General features: G+C 34.3%; 1 protein-coding gene and 1 long non-coding RNA gene across 6 annotated transcripts in view; one reads left to right on the forward strand and one right to left on the reverse strand.

Annotated features, from left to right (window-relative positions):
• The window catches only part of LOC123285248 (uncharacterized), a 128,261-nt gene that overhangs the window by 41,365 nt on the left and 65,402 nt on the right, over positions 1 to 21,494 (forward strand). For all 4 annotated transcript variants that reach the window (XR_011502842.1, XR_011502843.1, XR_006526880.2 and 1 more), the window contains exons 2-3: positions 7,705 to 7,884; positions 14,088 to 14,224. This is a non-coding gene — a long non-coding RNA (uncharacterized lncRNA). The remainder of the gene's footprint in view (positions 1 to 7,704; positions 7,885 to 14,087; positions 14,225 to 21,494) is intronic.
• Positions 4,379 to 21,494, reverse strand: part of SCN9A (sodium voltage-gated channel alpha subunit 9) — a 168,903-nt gene continuing 151,787 nt past the window's right edge. For both annotated transcript variants that reach the window (XM_044768770.2, XM_070508042.1), the window contains 6 exons: positions 20,402 to 20,683; positions 19,307 to 19,360; positions 18,270 to 18,407; positions 12,785 to 12,889; positions 11,059 to 11,329; positions 4,379 to 7,930 (listed from right to left, as the gene is read on the reverse strand). In XM_044768770.2, coding sequence (XP_044624705.2) covers positions 6,738 to 7,930; positions 11,059 to 11,329; positions 12,785 to 12,889; positions 18,270 to 18,407; positions 19,307 to 19,360; positions 20,402 to 20,683 — 2,043 coding nt within the window. In that variant the 3' untranslated portion in view covers positions 4,379 to 6,737. The remainder of the gene's footprint in view (positions 7,931 to 11,058; positions 11,330 to 12,784; positions 12,890 to 18,269; positions 18,408 to 19,306; positions 19,361 to 20,401; positions 20,684 to 21,494) is intronic.

Genomic DNA, 21,494 nt, shown 5'->3' on the forward strand with positions numbered 1-21,494 from the left:
TTTAGAGTTACAAAAATTTGCATGAAAAAATGTGTACAACCTCAAGTCACTATTTTTAAGTGATGAACAAAAATTACGAAGCTTTTGCGTGGTACACCCTGAAACTACCTAAGTATCATAAAATAAAATAGTATATAATGTAGGTAATATAATATATAATAAAACAATCTAATACATATAACATGTGCATGATTTATAATGTATGATAAAATCAATATAATATTGCTCTGATATTTATAATCATTCACATGTCATCATTTTTGTCTCCTCCCCAAATAAAAGCTCCGAGGGGGAAAGCATTTGTCTGTGTCTTCAGTGTCTGAAACAGGAACTGACAGCTGAAGGTGCTCAGTAAATATTTATTGAATGAATGAATAACTCGTGTATCATATTTAGTTCTCTTTGAACATAAACTGAATTTTGCTAAGTTTGACACCCTAGAGATTAATCGGGAGCGAGAAAAGCTTTAAATTCATGGATTTGATTTCACAGGCTGAGGTGGAAGTGAAGGTGTCAGCATCGCTAAAACTCTGTGGAAAGACCAAAAGTAGATGGGGTTTAGGTGACCTTTTGGGAAGGTTGGAAACTCCACTTTCCTGTAGTCTCAATTTATCAGGAATCTTTCTCAGACCTTGTCTGTGAACTGCATTCTTTCCCTCAATATATTAAAGAGGTTTTCTTTGGTAGTTCTCATCCACATTTTGCTAGGGGTCTAATGTAGTTAAAATCAATTCTATTTAAAATTCTCTAGGGTTAAGAAATCTCAATATGTTCTGACTGAGTTGAAATATTTCCGTTGGAGCCACCTGCTAGTCTGCACAGTATGTAGCCTTTTCCAACCGGCTTCTTTCATTTAGTCAAATCATTTCTCTTTGCTTTTCATTATTCTGATTGGTTCATAAAGACATTCCAAGCTGTTGCTAGAGTCATCTTGTGGAAGTTAAATAGATGTTTTGTCATGTACGAAACAACATCAGAACTAGGACATGTCAGCAAACATTACATCTGAAAAAGGAATAATTTCAGCTCAATTCTACCAGGTTTTCAAAATTGTCAACAAGCTCTGAATCTTTTCTATATACCTATTGCCCCTTGTTTTATCTAACATTTTTTTGCATTTCAATTGTTTATGAAAAACATTAGATGAAAGTCAAGCTAAAGCACATGATACAGACATTACGCATGCCTCCTAAATCTCTTAAAACTGGCTTTTTTCTTGGACAGATCAATTGCTAATGTAGGTATCTAGTTACACGACTCAGAATAATAGGGAGTTAAGTGCGGCATGTTTGTTCTATTGCTTGTTTATAGCTATCAATTATTCATGTTTCTCTTCCTGTGCGCTTCAAACGCTGTTGCACCAATGCTCCCTTCTGTTCTAACCAGTACACAGTTTTTCTCTCCCTTGAGAGAGATTACCATGAACTCTGCAGTCCATTTTCCTTGGATTATGGTATAGTGTTATCTATAGCAAGGAAGAATTTGACTTTTTTGCTGTCAGAACTTCATGTGATTGTCAATCAGTTACGTTGAGATGGATGATAGTACTGTTCAGTACTATTATTTTATTTTGCAGAGTGACTATCACAACTGCCAGTACAGAGATCCCTAGGAATATTCTACACCTTTTTACATATCATTATAACAACCCAAAAGATCAAAATAACCGCCCAGCAAGTAGCAATGATTTTTAGTATATCTTATTTAAAGACCAATAACAGGACTGGATGCTCACAGCTAAAATAACCAGAGGTTTGGATTGACTATTTAGCTAATTATGGGAACTACCACCTCCAAATTTTTTTCTTGGAAAAAGCTAAACCTTTGCAAATATGCATGTTTCCTTGTTTTAGCCTATTGTTTGAATTCATAAATCTCAAAAATAGCTCAATTTTGAAAGATTTTGGTGTATATGTCACATCACTAAATGTTTATGTAGGGGAGGAGGACATTTCCTCTCCCCAAATGTGGGTTCGTCTGGCTGGAGAACGAATTAAATTCACATGAGACAGAATAGCAAGAGAAAATTAAACAAAGCTTTATGAGGAACCATGGCCCGGGACCTTTCTTCCCGAAGGAAGAAAGGGCACCGAAGAAGTGGGGTGCACAGAGTGGTTATATAGCCCCCAAACGGGGTGTTTCACATATGATTGAAAAGTCCCTTTTACAATAGTCACGAGGCTGCTCTGTCAGCACAGTGCTTGATGGAAACGACAGATAGGTCTGCTGTCCCAGTGAACCCCGCGGGGTGGCAGGTGTGTTGCCTCAGGCTGGGGGTGGGGGTCACAGATGAGCGCCGCAATCGATTCCCCGCCTAAAGAAAGATGCTTAATTTTTAAGGAGACGCCAATGTTGGGAGAGGGAGGGAAGTCAGTTACAGGAGGTTACCAGACTAGCACAATAAAATGTAGATTTTAAGTCCTTGTCTTTGGTATTGATTAAGAGTTTTTGGAGAGCAGGTCATCGCCTTTCCTCTTCCTGGTACAGAGAGGGAGGCACCTTTTACAGATAGAGATTTACCTTACAAATGTAAACGTGTCCTAACAAAGGGCAAGTTCCATTCCTCAGAGCCTCCTTGCCTGTCCCAGTTTATCAAAAGCAGTGAGCCTCAAATAATCCTGATGCCAAAGAGACATATCTTGGGGTGGCCAATTTCAGGTCCCCACATTTACTACATATCAAAAGGATGCATGAGACTCTTTTGGGTACTATATTTATACTTATCATATAAAATAGAAGAAATATCATTATTATTTAACATTTATGTAGAATGCATTGTGCTCCTATATGATGGAGAGGTAGCCTGAGCTCATACTTTTAGTGGCAACCTGGCTGCCACACTAACCACTACTACTATTATCAAGTCTTGATTCTGTGTTGTCAGACTTGTTCTAATTGCTTCATATGGATTTTCTCTTTATACCCTTACGACCATATTGCAAGTAGTACTGCTATCCCCATTTTACAGATGAGAAGGCTAAGGCACATAGGTTAAATAATGCATTTAGGAAACTCAGAGTCATGGCTCAGCTGGTATCCAAATACAGTTCTGGTTCTAGAACCCAAGCCCTTAGCCATTATGTTTGCTATACTATGTCTGAAGGCTATTACACAAAAAAGATACATATTGTCACAGTGCGGTTTAATGTTTGTATATTTTCACTTCCTGTCTCTATTTTCTCCTCCCACACAAACTCTGTTGTGGATTTCAATGAATTACTTTGGAATTCTATATTCCTTGTCCCCATCTTTCTTATCCTGGAAGACTTCTTCCTGGAGGACATTTGAAGCTTTCCATCTTTCAATTAAAAAAAAAAAAGCTAACAGTAGCTGCAACTTATTTAGGGATGCACTGAATTTATCTCCTTAAAGTTTATTTTCACAGAAACAGAAAATACAGGCAAACATGATTTTTTGGGATGACTTTTATTTTTAGATTCTATTACAATGTGTAAGTCTCACGTATTAACTACAGTATCATTTATGACAAACTCAAACATTTTGAGCATTCATAGATGTATGAAATTTGTAAAGAATTCTATGTAAACGGCATTATTATGTTCATGGCTATTCATTCTTTTTGAAGCAATTCTTGATTGTTTTCCTCAAGAATATAACATAATAAACTACAGATATTAAAAAAAATTGGCGGCCTTTATACATAGCTCCTAACCCAGGCCAGTAACTTGGCCATTCTAATTTAGCTGGCCCTCCTTTCATTATTTCCATTAACATTTCTCTGAAATTGCTATTTAGAACTGCTTTATTTACATATGCATTTTATCTTACCTCTTTTTAATAAAGCTATCAAAATTCTATAAAATCATGCTGAACATCTTGGGTTGAGGTTTTCAACAATCAGCCTTGTTGAGCATCAACAATCAGAAACAGCCCAAAGTCATGTAGATCTTTTGCAAACTATGTACCAGTGAAAAAGGTAAAATGAGATTCTCCCACTTCTATCCAAATTGTATGTATGGATTTGTGTTCAAATCTGTTCACTTCAATTTGATTGTGATTTAAATTTTACAGTGTAACTTCCATTCTATATCATGAGGTGAAATGAGTTCAATGATTAGGTAATTTAAGTATTACTATGACAGTGCCATCTGGAGGGTGATATCTCATATTCAGTACCAAAGAGTAACCTACTTGAAAAAAGAAGTCTCATTTTCCTTCAAGCTTACACTGTACTAAATGAGTGCCTAGTTACAATTACTTTTGTTTTTAATTGATAAAAAGTCACAACCAGACATTCCTGGGAAAACATATATATACAAAACCTAACTATGTTATATTTAAAAAAAAATATTGTTCAACATGGAATAGGTTCAGCATGAACTAGAAGGAAGAGTGACTTTGTAATTTTTCTTTTTTTGAAATGCTAAGAAGAAATTGTGTTGACGAACCAGTTGCCAATATTTTTTTTTTACATAGAAATCAGGCAATGTAAAAATATCAATAGTAAATGACACATAACCTGTCCACTTTTCACACTATATTATATATGCAGACTACAGTTATATTTATATGGATTTAAAATAATGAGGATAGACTGAATTCAAATTTAAGGTGATATTAATATCTTAATTTAATGTATTAAAAAAGTCTTACAAATGTAATATATTTTGCATGGTTCCCTAACTAAATTGTCAAAACCTATTTTCAGTAGACTTAGCAGGTATGTGATGCGATGCTCTACATAGTCTAAGAAAACACTGCATGGTATCTTTTGTATTAAATAAAAAAGAGGCTCAAATAACCTAAGATGAATGATTGAACATAGTTGTAAAGAATCTTTGATTTAATTTCATATGTACCCTAAGACAAACGTCTAGAAGTGATAATCTCCTTCATGAGTGTTATAAAATGCATCACAATTTTAAAATGTACTAGATAGGAAGTTCTGTGGAAATGTCTCATTTGTTTTTGTCTATCTCAATAACTTTGTTTCTTAGTCTCTCTTGCTATCTCTCATTCTTTACTCTTATAGGTATGTTTCTTCTTATCTTATAGGTACGTTTCAATCTTCTTTATTTTTAACTAGCCATAACAACAAAAAATATGTTTAAATACTTATTATAGAAATATAATTTCTGTTCTTTTTAATTTAAAAAAGCAAATGAATGAAATATGTTCTATATATTTACTTTGAAAACTCCCACAAAATCTTCTAAATAAAGCTACTTTCTACTTCTGTAACTCAGTTTTTGCCTGTGCATGAATAACCTGATAGAAGAAATATCTCATATTCCTGGGATAATCTCATGAAAAAATGTATCACGACCATTTCTTTTCAAGCCAGAATTAACAAGGATTTTTTTAAAAGCTAGATTTATAAACCTTGGTAGGAAGACAATAGCTAAAGCAAAATGAATATGAGCTTGGTAAACTATAAGCAGGGTCCTTTATTGACTGATACATAATATACCTCATAGTTATAAAATTTGAAGGAGAAAGAGACATCCTTCTCATTTTATAGATGAAAGACTAGAGGTCCAAAAGGATTACTAGTACAAATTAGGATAGTAGGTTAGTGACAGGAAAGCAAGTGGCAAGAATCCCAGCTGAATGCTCTTTCATTCATACGAAACACAAGTCTGTTGAAAGCTTGCCATAAATTGTGACTTAAAATCTTGCCATACACATTTAGGATGGTTTGGAGGTGAGGCAGTGAATACTGTGCCCAAGTCAATATCTGCTCAAACATGTACCATGGTATCAAATAGCTGTCTGCATCTCAGGAAGCACTTCATCGAAGGGAAATATCAACTTTGTTTAGTGCTAAAGAATGACTAAACAATACTGCATGAGGAAGCAGAAAATTGTGACAGAAGAGATTAAGAGTTGGGTCATTATTGGTGTTTTGGGGCAGCACGGTACAGTGTAGATTTGATAAATATTAGTGAATAAAGCTTTCTTCAGTTGCTTCTTTTCTCAATTATCTTCACTTTTTTTCTTTTGAGGACATGTACTTAAAATAATTTTTCATGTTCTGTGGTTATTGTATGAACAAAAAAGGATATAAAAAAAGGCAGGCTACGAAGCACAATACTCTAAAGGTGAGTCTTATCCTGGGTGGTATATGAGTCAGGATGAATGAAAAGTATTTGGTGAAATGAATAACCTACATAGATTTTCCCATGGCATTTTATAGGCATGTATAAACTGGTTCTGATGCAATATAGAATAAATTTAAGCACCTCAAAATATAGAATGACCTCTGTACATGGATAAAAGAATCTTGTTCCCTAATAACAAGATGTTTTAACTAACCATTCATTACTAATGTCCATTCCTTCTAACGGGGCATTTCATTGCAAAGCCAAGACAAAATACTCTTGTAGCTATTCAAATGATAGATATTTGTGTGTGTGTGTGCGTGCCTGTTTGTATTTGCATGGGAAACACGAATGTTTACAATCCTGTGAAAATATGACAAGGCAGATTTTCTACCTGCTGTTTTGATTGATTAAAAGCAAATAAAATTAAATCACCTTTGTTTGCTATAATCAATAATCCCTATAGACTTATTCTTAGAATTCAAGTCACTTTTACCAATGCAAAAATAGCCATCTGCTAATGCTGCCCACCTACCTTAGGGAATCAGAGCTAGCGACTGCACTGACTTTGAGAATATTTTGATAAAAGTTTTGGCATAGACCTCCTTAAAAGAGTCTTATTAACACAAATATATCACCTTCACAGGCTGTAAACAATATATCAAAAATGAAGCCCTATTTTTTGCTTTCCTTGCCATCTTTCTCTTTGTCTTCCTTTTCTGTTTTGTCTTTTTCATATTTCTCTTTGTCTGGCTTTGTTACACTATCATATGAAGGGGGAGAGACTGTGGATGGGGTTGCATCTGTTTTTTCTGTACTTGAGTTCTCATTAACATTATCAAAAAGCATATCTTTTTTACTAGGCAAGTCATCATCTCTGTCTCCATCTTTTATATATATGCTTGATATATTTTTGACATTTTGCCGTAAGCGGTAACGTCTGTAAGCACGCTGAATAACAGTAGCAGACACATCCTCTTGTTTTCGTTTTAGTGTAGTTGTGATCGGTTCATAGGACACTTTAGAAGGATTTGCAGACATGAACCTTTCTTCCATCTGTGAACGAAGAGAGTCCATCTCTCCACTTTCACCCAAAACACGCTTTGTAAAGGCAAATAAGATGTCAAGACAATGGATCCGGTCCCCACTGACCATAGGCAGGTCCATGGCAATGAGCTGGACTTTGTTTGGTTTTGCTATGAGAAGAGGAGGATCCAGGGCAGCTGCAAAATCAGAGAGCTTGGAGAACTCTATAAACTGAGTGGCATCAGGATCAAACTTCTCCCAGACCTCGTAGAACATCTCAAAGTCATCCTCACTCAGGGGCTCAGTACTTTCCTCAGTAGCAACACTGAAGTTCTCCAGGATGACGGCGATGTACATGTTCACCACAACCAGAAATGATATGATGATGTAACTGACGAAAAAGAAAATCCCAACAGATGGGTTCCCACAGTCTCCCTTAACTGAGCTTCCAGGATTAACTTTATTAGGGTCACAATCGGGTGGTGCACTGTTGAGAATAGGTGCTAGCAATCCATCCCAGCCAGCAGAGGTGGTAATTTGGAACAGGCAGATCATGCTGTTGCCAAAAGTTTCGAAGTTGAACATGTCATTAATTCCAGCTTCCTTTTTAACATAGGCAAAGTTGGACATTCCAAAGATGGCGTAGATGAACATGACCAGGAAGAGCAGGAGGCCGATGTTAAACAACGCAGGAAGGGACATCATCAGAGCAAAGAGCAGCGTGCGGATCCCCTTGGCCCCTTTGATCAGACGTAGGATTCGGCCAATGCGGGCAAGACGGATCACTCGGAACAGGGTAGGGGACACAAAATACTTTTCTATCAAATCAGCTAGAAACATACCTGGTGAAGAGGGAAGGAATAAAAAGGAAATATTTAAATATCCATGCTACAGAAAATCATGACTCTAAACAGTTTTATCTCCCATCTCATCTCTTAGGATTTCAGGACTGTCATTTTATACTGAAAGCAGTTTCACAGCAATCAAAGGATTCAGAAATCTCAAAGAAAATTAGAATTACCATGGTGACATTTTCTCGCCTTTACTATTGCTGGGCCTTATTTTTTTCCTTCACAATAATTTTGTAAATTATAAGGACAACATCTTATACTCATGTAGAAAATTCAAGCAATACAGTAAAATGCTAAAATGCTAAAAAGGAAATATAAATCACCCAAACTGTCATCAACCATAACTATCGTCAATATTTTATTATCACCCCAGACATTTTTCAATGCTAGCACATACAAACATATACACATGAATGTAATCATATTATACAAGCTTTTTTTTGTAATCCAATTGGGTCACTTCATCATATGTCATGGAGATATTTTCATACAAATAACAACAAAATAATTCCTTATAGTTGTATGATGTTTTGTCAAAATAACCACATATTGAAGAATTTTATGTTGTTTCCAATTTTTTTGGCTGAGATGAACATCCAAGTTGGTATATTTTTTCTAGTTGCATGAGCATATTTTGATAATATATTAATAGAAGTTAGGTCAACCAGTATATTTAAAATTTTGTTCTATATCACCAAATCTATCTCCAGAAAGTTTATACAAATTAACACTCCTAATAGAGGTATGTGAAAGTGCTCATATTGCACATGCTTATCAGTACTGTCATTCATCTTTATAATTTTTACTAGAAAATCCTTATGATGTTTACAACATCTAATTGTTCTAATTTATGTGCATTTCTTTTGGAAAAAATAATCCACATTTTTTGTTTATTGGATATTTTGTATTCTTTTTCTTCTTTTTTCTTTTTTTGCTGAGGAAGAGTTGCCCTGAGCTAACATCTGTGTCAGTTTCCCTCTGTTTTGTATGTGGGTTGCCACCACAGCATGGCCACTGACAACTGGTGTTGGTCTGTGTGCAGGAACCAAACCCACGCTGCTGAACTTAATCAATAGGTCACAGGCCAGCCTCAGACATTTTATATTCTTGTTGGCTATTTTCAACTTTCTCTTTTTTTGCATAATTAGGTTGTCTTCCCACTTTTCTAATGGGAGATTTAGTATTTTATTATTGATTTATGAGAACTATTTTACTATTGGAAGTACTAATCCTTTGTTGGCCTTAAATGCTCCATAATTTTTTTTTTTTTACTTGTCCTTCATTTCAGCCTTTTTTTTTTTTTGGTGGTGGTGAATTTTCCTCCATAGAACATTTTTATTTTTATGCAGTCATATCTATTGTTTTTTCTTTATAGACACAAGTTTGTGTCATGAATCGAAAGGACTATTCAAGTTCATGGTTAAAAATCTATTTCTTCTAGAATCCATTGTTTTACACTTTATTCTTTGACTCGTGATCTTTTCACTGAGTAAATGAATAATTCTCTATGTATTGACGTTGAATTATCTATTTGAATTCAGTAAGCTTTTTAAATCACAGTTTTACTTCATCAATGTTACAATGTTATAATAGTCTTAATATCTAGCAATATGTCACCACTCTAATTTTTCTTTTAGATGAATTTTAGAATCATTTATACTGATATTGCCAATTTATTACTCCCATCACACAAAAAGACTTTCTGATATTCTCATTGGGATTACACTGAATTTACAGGTTGATTCATAAAAGAGGGTCACAATTATAGTGAGAGCCTTCTTATTCAAGGACAAGATAAGCCTTTCAATTATTTAAGCCTTCTTAAAAGTCTGTTAGTTTTCTTCATAGAATTCTTATTAAAGTTGTTACTAGATATTTACTTTATTTCTACAGTAACTGTGAACGAGCTTTTTCTTTAAGAACATTTTCTAATTTTTTTGTCCACATATAAAACAATTATTACTGTTGGTACATGTAATTGAAAATTTGTACCTTCTGAACTCTAAATGAATCAATTTTTTTAGTTGACTCTCTTTAATTTTTAAAGAATGCCATAATATGACATGACAATAAAGATAATTTGCTCCACTGTTTAAAAATAAGTACCTCTTTGTTTTCTTTTTAATTGCATCAGCCAACACTGGTACGAAAGAGGCAATAGAAGGACATTCTTTTCTTCTTCTTAACTTAATGGGAATGCTTCCACTATTATGCTTGTTGGTAGTGTGAGATTCCTACCTAAATTTTAATTTGTTTCCAAATATCTTAATTTTAATGTCACCTCTGGTCATAATACTCTTTTTTCAAAAAATTGATTTTGAATGCTCATTCTAAGTTCTGTGGTACTCAGTGTTATGGTTCTAGGTTATGTGAACTTTAATCTTTCTGGGCCTGCCTGTTTCATAATCTGTAAGTTGAGTTTGTATTAAATGATCTCCATAATTTCTTACTGTCTAAAATTTACAATTCTAAAAATAAATGCAATCCTAAAACACCGGGCAAGGCACATACAGATAAGGAAAAAAAAAAAGAGGATAGAAAAATAGCTGTGGTAATGGAAGAGGAGGAAGTATAAAATCATGTACTGTGATTCACAGACATGACTGCGGATGGTTGAGAAATGACTACATTTTACAGACTCGCCAAGTATATGGGCATGAGAAATGAAGATGGCATTTTGTGAGACCTTAACTTCACTTTGAATTCAGGAAGAATTTTCTCAAAGAGTCACTAATATTCTAGCTATTAATATTATCATTAATCAAGGGACAGTTCTCATATGTGCTAAGAAAGGGAAGTGATTTCAGATTCTGCACTGGTCTTCTAAAACATGCCTACATGTAGACATAGTTGCTACCTTTGTGAAGGTAATCTTGGAACTCAAATATCAAGGAGTATTATGTGCTTCCAACAAATAGAAAACTTGTGGCTTTGTGTAGCATGAACCCAGGAATTCTGACACAGAAGTTTTTGTTTTGTTTAGTTTTGTTTTTAAGCTTCCTTCATTCTTTCACTTCACTTACTCGGAAGCAAATTTACATTCAAGAATTCAGAAACTTCTCTGAGCATGTGTGTTTGGTTTGATTCAAAATTAAAATCTCATTAATAAATGGTCTTACCTACAATGGAGAGAATCACAACCACAAAATCAAAAATGTTCCATCCTACAGTGAAGTAGTAGTGTCTGAGGGAGACCAGTTTCAGCACACATTCTCCAGTGAAAAGGATAATAAAAACCACGTTTATCCAATATAAAACACCAGTCATGTAGTCACTTTGTCCCTCTTTTTCTACCATCATGGTGACCATGTTTAGGCAGATAAGAACCATGATGGAGATATCAAAAGCTTGGTTTGTTACGAGGTCAAATATACATCCTTGGAACTTGTTCTGCAAAGAAACAAGAATAATATGGAATGTAGAGTAAATTTACAAATAGTGTTCACTAATCATTGCACTAGTAACAATTTTTTTAAAAAGGTATGTCTTCAAAACTTGCATAAATTATCCCTGGCCTTGCTTTCCCTATCTTGCTTTCTACAAGGTTATCTACAATTATCCCTATCTTGTTTTCTGTAAGAAATATTATCAATGGGTTAAATCCAAGTGAGAGTAAATGACAACTTTTTGTTGTTGTAGACTTTCAGTATATCAGGCCAGTCTTTAGTTAGCCTTGTATACGAACATTTGCTTCTAAGTTTATATCCACCCTAGGATGTTATATATGAATTACCACGATCGTAAGGTAATTTTTTGTTAAGAAAACCTCAGCCCCATTGCCTGAAGTATTCCAAGTTTCTATAATAGCATATCTCTAAATTTCTACTTTGTTTTATTATTTTAACTAAAGTGTTGTTTTTTCTTGTACTGATATTACTGCTAAAATATCAGAGACCTATATTTTCCTATCTCTTCCTTGCATAGAACATATATTTCTAGACATAGCCATACTTACTTATTACCTTTCTTGTCAATCTCACTGCTAGTATTATGCTTTCCAGGAAACACATTTCAAAATCCCTTTAATAGTTGTATAGGCAAGTTTTAAAGTATTGTATCAAGATCAGGTAGAGTACTCAAAAAATTAAATACCAGGGCTTTAAATTCATAGATTATGATTTGGTAGGTCTGGCTGAGACCTGGCAGTGTTTCCGTTTAAAAAGTGCTGGGGGATTCTCATGTAGCTAGCTCGGTAATAATTGGGTATCCACCTGTAGGATGCTCTGTCTTTAGGTATGACTCTTTGGTAAGGTGTGTTACGTTGAATATAAATTGAAACGCACGTAATGCATTTAAATGTTTTTTTCAATTGTTAGAGGAATATAAAGTACTCTTTGACCTCTAAGCCTCACTATTTCCATCTGAGCCTATTCTGGTCTTTGACCCCACGGTAGGGCAAAGTTCAGATTCATGACCAATTTAGTTGCTTCTTTTGCTATTTGTTGTAATATCAAAGATCTACATGTTAGTTTCACCCTACTGATAGATAGCAATCGCTACATTATAAAATCACCATTTGCATAAATAAATTTCAATCAGAAGTACATTCTATTTTGATTCTCTGTAGGCCATTGTACTAGTAGTAAGTTGTGTGCTAATATAAAAGTAAAAACATATATAGTTATTTTTAATTTTTAAAGAAAAACAAAAAATAAGAAGAAATATTAAGAACTGTGATCATGTTCAAAATACATATATTTAGTTATATAAGGACTTTTCAAAAGATTAGCATTCATGTTTAAAAAATAGTACATTAAAGATGAATTTAAAAAATTTGAAAATTTACATGCTAAAGATATATATATATATATACACACACATATACATATATTTATTTTTTTTTACCCCTGGCCGAGGTATTGGTTTTTGTGGTTTCTTAGATCCCAGCTTTTTCATTGCATTATAGTATTTCTTCTGCTCTTCTGTCATAAAGATGTCTTGACCTCCAAGGTAAAGAAATAAAAAATAAATCTAGTTAAAACCAGAATCATTGTCTAGATCATTCCTCAGATCATTACGACAGGTTAAAAATGTATTAATATAGAAATGAAATGCATTTTATTATGTGCAATGTAGCTATAAATAAAACCTGTCTTAAGGGATTTACCTACGTGTAGGCTCATGACTCTCCATACATAATGTAATATGTATATAAAATACATGTATTACATACAATAATGATTGGCTCAACGTTCTTTTGGTGAGGTAATCTGTGTTATTTTAAACTATGTGCTGGTATCACATTTTATCTGCTACTTTTCTCATCAGACATTTTATTGCTAAATAACAAATATATTAGGAAGGATTATAAGAAATAAAAGTAGTGAATACTTTTTTTGATGATTTAGCTAATATTTAAGCACTCATTAAGAATACGGGCCAAAATGTGTAGCAAAAATGGTATTAGTTTTATGTTCATTTGTATTCATTTTAAAATGCCATATTCCTTTAGCAGAGAAAAAGAATATACAATAAATATGTAACACACATATCCGTACATGTATGTGTGTGTATTTCAAGAAACTCTTTAGCTACCTTTTAATTCCAAATAAAGGAATTTCAACATAAACGCTTTATCAGGTGTCAACACTATGCATAACAGAGTTCTAGGTAATGAGAAAATTACCAATAATCCAGGGCCCCTGACCTGAAGCACTTTTTAATTGAACACACAACTTTTAAGATTCAACAGCAAAAGAGTCTAACATCAAAATGAAGTTTCCAAACTGTAAAAGCCACAAGGGGGCCTAGACACTTTGCCTGTTCTTTTAGGGTCTGCTCATGTCTTAAAATTATCTGTAATTTTTACAGATTGATGCATATTCTACACTGATCTGTAATATCAACTTCTTAGTTATGGCATAAATTAGTATAATCCATGTAATTAGGAATTTATTTTGGAGAATTTACAGTTCTAAAATCGTTACTGTAGATTCCTGGAGTTAAAAACAATCTGGTTATGGTTTCCCTTTAGTGTTCCTGGATTAGTTAATATTCAGCTTCCTGTTATACTGCATTTTTAAATTTATTAGATACCTAATGATAACCAGACTCCCCTTTCTATCCTAGAGTGTTTTAATTCACCTTTCCTCTTGTTGATATGGAGTCTTTTTGTAATGTTGATATTCATCTGATCTATTGATGCCAGGCTTGAGAGACAGCCTTCATGCCAATTTCAAGAGCGGATCCTTTATAGCTCACTGATGGAGGCTGAATATCAAGAGCACGTCAAGAACTTACCAGAAGAAGCTAAGAAAACACTGGGGACAGAGCTCTGAATTAGAGGTAAAAATCAAAGCAGCAGATTTTGTCTTCCCTTGATGATACCCTGGGTGTCAACATAAGGATGAGTGGAATGAAACTAAGGGGAGATTACAAGATGCTCCAATAGAGAAACTTGCATTGCTGTTTTGTTCTACTACAGCTTATATACACCTTGTGTAAAATGCATTCCTTTAAAAGTTAGATGGGAAACACTCTGTAAGTGAGGCCGGTCTTTTTCTATGTTACACTCTATGTCAAGGTTGTATTACGTAGCAGTGAAGACTTTAGTTCTGGTATCAGATCATCTTCATTCAAATCTCATCTCTGTTGTCCTTGGGCAAGTTTCTTAATCTCTTTAAGGATAAGTCATCTCAGCATTACAAGAGTAACTATCTCATTGGTTTGTTGTGAGGATCAATTGAGATAATGCATTCAAAACACTCAGCACAATGCCAGATACACAAGCCCTCAATAATTGTTAGTTACTATTACTATTGATATTATTAACCTTCCCAATAAGGTTAGTTACTGAAAGGGGTTGCTATACTTAGAATTTACTCTTATGTATCCAGTTCTGTATTAGGCATTTGTGTAAATATATTACCTACTTTTCCCTTTTATAACTTGAACCCATTAATTTTTATTCTAATTTTTAGAAGTGTTTTTTGATGAACTATTAAAACCCAATTATCACATGAACTTATTAAAGATGGTAACATTACTTATAAGGATGATGGATAGCTGGAAAAACTAGTAAAATGGGGTTTATTATTTGAAAGAGATATGGGTAGTTGGTAGAGTCATAAGCTGAGATCAACGTATTGAACTTAAAAAGCCTTAAGAGGCAACATTGCCTCGTGGAAAGAATATGGGCTTTGAAGTCAAACAGACCTTTGGATCCTGACTGCCAGTGGACCTGTTACTTGACTTGAAACAAGTTACTTATCTTCACTAGGCCCCAGTGTAAACACTTGTGTAAAGATGCCACTTCCCTTGGTTGTTCTATGGATCAGATGAACTTATATATACAAAGTTCTAGCAGAAGGCCTCTTACGTAGCAGGTTAATTGAAGGGTTGCTCCTGTCTTCTTTCCTTCTCTTAGTAGAGTGGAAAGAAACCCTAAGCCATTCAGAAAAGGGCAGAAAATAAAAGGTTTGCTTAAATCGTAAATGAAATACTGGAAGAATGGTAAGGGATAGTCAGTGTGTCTAAATTAGTAACTTTTGCCTGACAGTAGTGGTAATGGTGCCAACCCAACCCATCTTCCTGCAGTGGAAATTCTTGTTTCACAAATAACATTTAAGAGCAAGGAGATTAAAGCATTTAGGGCTGTGATTGTCCCGTCCATGATCATAGAGCTTTTTCTAGATACATGTTTAATTTATCCTGTGTAGGGAATGTTGGGGAGTCATACGTGTGTGCTTATATATCAAAATACACATATATAATGACTAAAGTTGAAAAAATAATTAAATAGAAAATTAGAGTATACTTTGTAAAATTATTTGCAAGAATAATTATTAATTATTAAAGACTCTCTGTCTAAAGGCATGAATATATAATGTTAGCTAAGTTTGACTCTTGGAAATAAACTGTAAGAATGAAACATGGACTTTTAAAAACATCTTTGAAAAATAAACACCTGTACTTGGAAATGAAAGCATAAATAACATTTAACATTTACTAAATTTTCCATCACTTGCAAATATCAATCATGCACAATAATGACATTTCATTTTATGTATATCCATCTTTTCTTAGACGCTAAGCCAGCATCTTAAATCACTCCCTCTTTGAATTCTATTCCTTATCCCCTCTCTTTTTCTGTGGGTGGTGCTACAGCCACAGTAACTCAGTCAACTTTGATGAGAAAATTGAGACCTCCTAGATGCTTTATTCTCTTACAAATCACAAACAATAGTGTAGACTCTCCCCCTCAAATCTCTTAAATGAAATATCCCCTATTCTCAATTGCTTCAAATGACTAATCTGGAGACTGAAGTGTGGTCCAGGCAGGAAGTAAAGCAGGGTCTGGCTTAGTCTTTGGTCTCTTTCCAGTCATTCTATGCATCATTACTAGATTCATTTTTTATTAAAACTGAGTTTTCATAGTCCCTGGAAAAAGAGACTCTGGAGTTAGATCTATGGTGAAGCTACTTCCTAGCTGTCAGACCATGTGCAAGTGATGTAACCTCTCTGAGAGGTAAAGGGGGGATACTATGCCTTTTAGATCTGTTGTAAAACTTGACTAAGATTACATGCGTGAAGTACTTTACACAAGATCAGACACATCATCAAGTCTTAATAAATATCAATGTCCTGCTTATATAGTAGTCCCCGTGTATCCCAGGGGATAAGTTCTAAGACCCCAGAGGATGCTTGAAACCATGGATAGTACTGAACCCTATATATATATATACTATGTTTTTTCCTATACACTTATATACTTATATATAAGTATATATAAGTATATATATATATATATACTTATGATGAAGTATACTTATATATATATACTTATGATGAAGTTTAATTTATAAATTAGGCACAGTAAGAGATTAACAATAACTAATAATAAAATAGAACAATTATAATAATAACTGTCCTCATCTTGTACTATTTGTCTTCTCAAAACTCCATCTCAAATCTCCATCCAAACTGGTTGGATGGCTATTCCTTCTGGATTGTTGCCTCCTTTATCAGCACTATGCATGTGCTCACACATTTCTCTACTTCTCCATGTAGATTGTCCATCCTTTTTTCTCCCAGTTGCTACACATCTTCTTATTCATCTTCCAAGTCCTGCTCAATTGTCACATACATCACAAAACTTTCTATAGCTTTATCTATTTTTCCTCTGACTGTCCGTGTACATTTCTTTTGTTGTTTTTGTTAATTTTATTATTGCATTTATCACTATCTCACATTATAATATTTAGAGATACAGCAGGGTAGAGGGCCTAAATATATATATATATATGGTCCATGGGATCAACTATTGACTCTATTAAAACTCTATCACTTACTCTATGTATGATCTTGGGTAAATCACTTCACCTCTCTGAGCCTGTCCTCATTTATAAGAAAAGGTTTATAATAATAATACCTTTTATGGTTGATGTTATGGGTTGAATTGTGTCCCTCCAAAAAAGATATGTTGAAGTCTAACTTCTAGTACCTCAGAATGACCTTATTTCGAAATATTGTCATTGCAGATGTAACTAAATTAAAGTGAGGTCATACTGGAGTAGGGTGGGCCCTTAATCCAATATGATGGGTGTCTTTTAAGAAGAAGAGAGACACAGAGTGAAAGAACACCATATGACCATGGAGGCAGAGACTGAAGTCATGCTGCCATAAGCCAACTAATGCTTGAGCAACCAGATGCTGGAAGATCCAAGGAAGAATCTTCCCCTAGAGGCTTTGAAGGCCCTGCCAACACTTTGATTTCGGGCTTCTAGCCTCCATAAATATGAGAAAATAAATCTCTGTTTTTGAAGCCACCCAGTTTGTGGTACTTGGTTACAGCAGGGCTAAGAAACTAATACAAGTGATGTGAGGGTTAATGAAACAGAAATCTCAGGGGAGTGCCTCACTTGCAACATTCAACAAATCTTAATTTCCATTACGTGTCTCATTTCTTCTGCTATAATGTAAACACCTTGACCTCCGGAACCATAGCTTATGTTGGTCTTGCTGAAGCACAAGCTCAAGACATGCCACACAGAACAGTGGCTCAGAACAGAATGAAGTAACTACTTACGAAATGTGTTTTGAATAAATAATTAACACATTAATTTTTCTTAATTAATCAATCCTCTACAGGAAACATTGAAAAAAACCATGGCTTAAAAATAGTTATGACATAAGAGATCATTATTTTACTATGCAGAGATGAATGACATTAAGCATAGCTATAATTGTATACTGGCCAATTATTTGAAAAAGAAATGAAATTCTAATAAAGCTAATTACTAACTGATATCAAATTAAATTTCATAATATGTTTTTGGGAAAATAATTGTTCAGAATTTTTAGTGCAATGAAAAAAACTTAAAATACTTATCTTCTTTTTCTGTTGGTTGAAATTATCTATGATGACACCAATGAACAAGTTCAAAGTGAAGAATGACCCAAAGATGATAAAGATGACAAAATAAATATACATGTAGAGGCTGTATTCGTATATGGGCTGCTTGTCTACCTATAAAATTAACAAAAGTTAGCAGTATGTTGACAATAACAGTCATCATTTTCTTTTTCACATGGTTTGACAAGGTAATCCAAACAGTGCTATCCTGGATGAACTTGGCTTTTCAGAAGTCATAGCATTGTTGAGGCGCAACATAATCACTCCTAAAAATTTATTCAACAGTACATAAATATTGATTACATGGTTACTACGTATATGAACATAATCTTTAAATGACTACACAGAGCTTAACCATATGTAATACTTGTTCTTAGACTTGTAGGATAATTTAGTAGCTAAATGACATAAAGTATGTTTTTTATTTCCAAAAAAGACTGTAAAAGAGATGATATCATATTTATATAAATTTTGCTGACTTTTTTTCATTTGATTACAGAACTGTCTTCACTGGATTTAACTTTCTTAGCAGAGAACTTATTTCACATAGACTCTCCCATGGCTCTTTAAAATATAAAAATATAGTTCTTATTAACTATGAATAAAATACATTATTTCACTTTTATTTTGATAAACTCATAATTAGTGAGCACTTCTTATTGCCAGGCTGTCCTAAGTGCTCTACTTACATTTTCTTGTTAGATCCTCAGAACAATCCCATGAGGGAGGCATTGAATTATTTTCTTTGTACAGTCAACAAACAGACTCAGAGAGGTAAGCAATTTGCTCAAAGTCAGTTGCAGAGCTTGTGTGAGATGGTAGAGCCAGAGGTGGAGGCAAGCTCTGTCTCCAAATGCTTCACATGTAACCACTAGACTACTATTGGGTGGAAGTTCTTCATTTTGTGTGGTACACACCAAGGGCTGCTTGGAGCTACTGTTTGAAAACAGCCAAATTAAACTAAGAAGCTTTTAAGAATTGTAGAGTTTAGTGTTATGTCAGCCAATACTTACATTAACAGAATCAACGGCTGCATACATAATATCCATCCATCCCTTAAATGTTGCCTGTAAAAAAAACATTTATAGAATCTGAATGTGAAGCTCATACTCTAAAACAGCCATACATGAGTTTAGTCTATTTATTGTTGCAATGCTTATTAACTAATATCAAATCACTAAGTATTACTGTATTTCAAAATACCAATTTAATATAAAGATGCTATATCAAGAACAAAAAGGACACATTCCCAAGTCATATTCTAAATCTTAGTCCAAGCTAATTATTTCCAGGTTGTTACAATTCCTGCAGACCCAGCCCTGGTGGTATAGTGGTTAAGATTCGGCACTCTCACCACTGTGTCCCGGGTTCATTTCTCAGTCGGGGAACCACGCCACCTGTGTGTCGGTTGTCCTGCTGTGGTGGCTGTGTGTTGCTGTGATGCTGAAAGTCATGCCACCAGTATTTCAAATACCAGCAGGGTCACCCATGGTGGACAGGTTTCAGGGGAACTTCCAGATTAAGCCAGACTAGGAAGAAGGACCTGGACGCCCACTTCTAAAAAAAATTGGCCATGAAAACCCTGTGTATAGGAGTGGAGCACTGTCTGATACAGAGCTGGAAGGTGAGAGGATGGTGCAGAAAGACCAGGCAGGCAGAGTTCCACTCTGCTATACACAGGGTTGCTAGGAGTCAGCGTCAACTCAAGGACACTAACAACAAACAATTCCTGCCAATTTGCACATCAACATTTATTTTTCCAGAAGTAGATGAGATTTTTATGAATAAGGCGGGAAACAATTTTTCTCCATTTCTTAAGGATTCTCTGTGTTAGAAGGAAGTCCCCTTATTCTCATGTTGGAGCAATATTCAGATGGAGCCAAATGACACCAAATGTCAGTCATGGATTAATAACTCTCAAATGCAACAGAACCTATGCTTCTTAACTCATGCTTATAGGCACATGTTCTAAGAAAGACTAAGTGTCTTTTTAAAGTCACAAAGTACTTTATCTTTAATTTCTAGTTAATAGATTATTTAAAGAATGACACATATTCTTCATCCACTGTCTACTAAAACATCAAACATTCATGAAAGAAGTCACTTACAACTTGAAGCAGAGACAGGTAACCAAGTCCAACATTGTCAAAGTTCACCTTCAGGTTTTTCCATCTCACATTTTGACTAACATTCATCAGTGCAAAACAGTCGGAACGATTTTGAACTTCATTTGTAAGAAACCGAGACCCATCTGTGGTGTTAACACACTGATAGAACTTGCCAGCAAACAAATTTACTCCCATGATGCTAAATATTAGCCAAAATATAAGACACACAAGTAGCACATTCATGATGGAAGGAATTGCACCGATGAGTGCATTCACGACCACCTAGTATTCAAAAGAAAGAAAAGAATGATGAGGATTAGTAAAAATGTTAAATGGGCAATATTAATAAAACACAATGCAGAATTAGAGAAATTAGAAAAGCCACCCTTAAATGTTTAATATGTCAAGTCAACCAACCAACATGTCTTAACTGAATGCCTAGTCTACACTCATCAGTATGCCAAGCAAGACAAAACAAGACGGGAGTCCTGTGATCAACAAACTTACAAAAATACGTGATGAATACACAGTGAAACTATGAGCAACAATACAAAACAAAATAACTAAGATAATATGACAGCTTAAATAAATAGAAAATAAATAAAAATAATAAACCAAAAACCTGATATATGTAAGGTGAAGTCGCAAAATCTGCATACTCTAGAAAAGAAAGAAATTTATAAATATAAATGCTAAAAAAATAAACAAAATGTATAAAGGTTCATAGGCCTAGAATTACCAGTGCTAAAATTCTCTTATATAGTTTATACTGGTGAGTATAAACTAGAGCTAGGATTGGGAGTCTTAGTGGTATGATCTCCTTAGATTTAACTGATTCTGCTGGTTGTATGATATGTGAATTCAGTTAAGACCTTGGGACCTCTGTTTCCTCATCTGCAAAATGAGAGCAATCTTTTCAAATTTGTTATTCTAACTCTAAAAATACATTATAAATAAGCCCTTGGCTAAATATACATAGTACTGGCCTCAGTTAAAACAAAAATGATGTTTATCTTTAATTCTCCCATTATTTCTGCTTCTCAGCATTTCCACTGTTATAGATCACCAGGGCCTCTTGCCACTCCAATTTTCC

The sequence above is a fragment of the Equus asinus genome, chromosome 4 (genome assembly GCF_041296235.1).
Source record: "Equus asinus isolate D_3611 breed Donkey chromosome 4, EquAss-T2T_v2, whole genome shotgun sequence".
Taxonomy (NCBI): domain Eukaryota; kingdom Metazoa; phylum Chordata; class Mammalia; order Perissodactyla; family Equidae; genus Equus; species Equus asinus.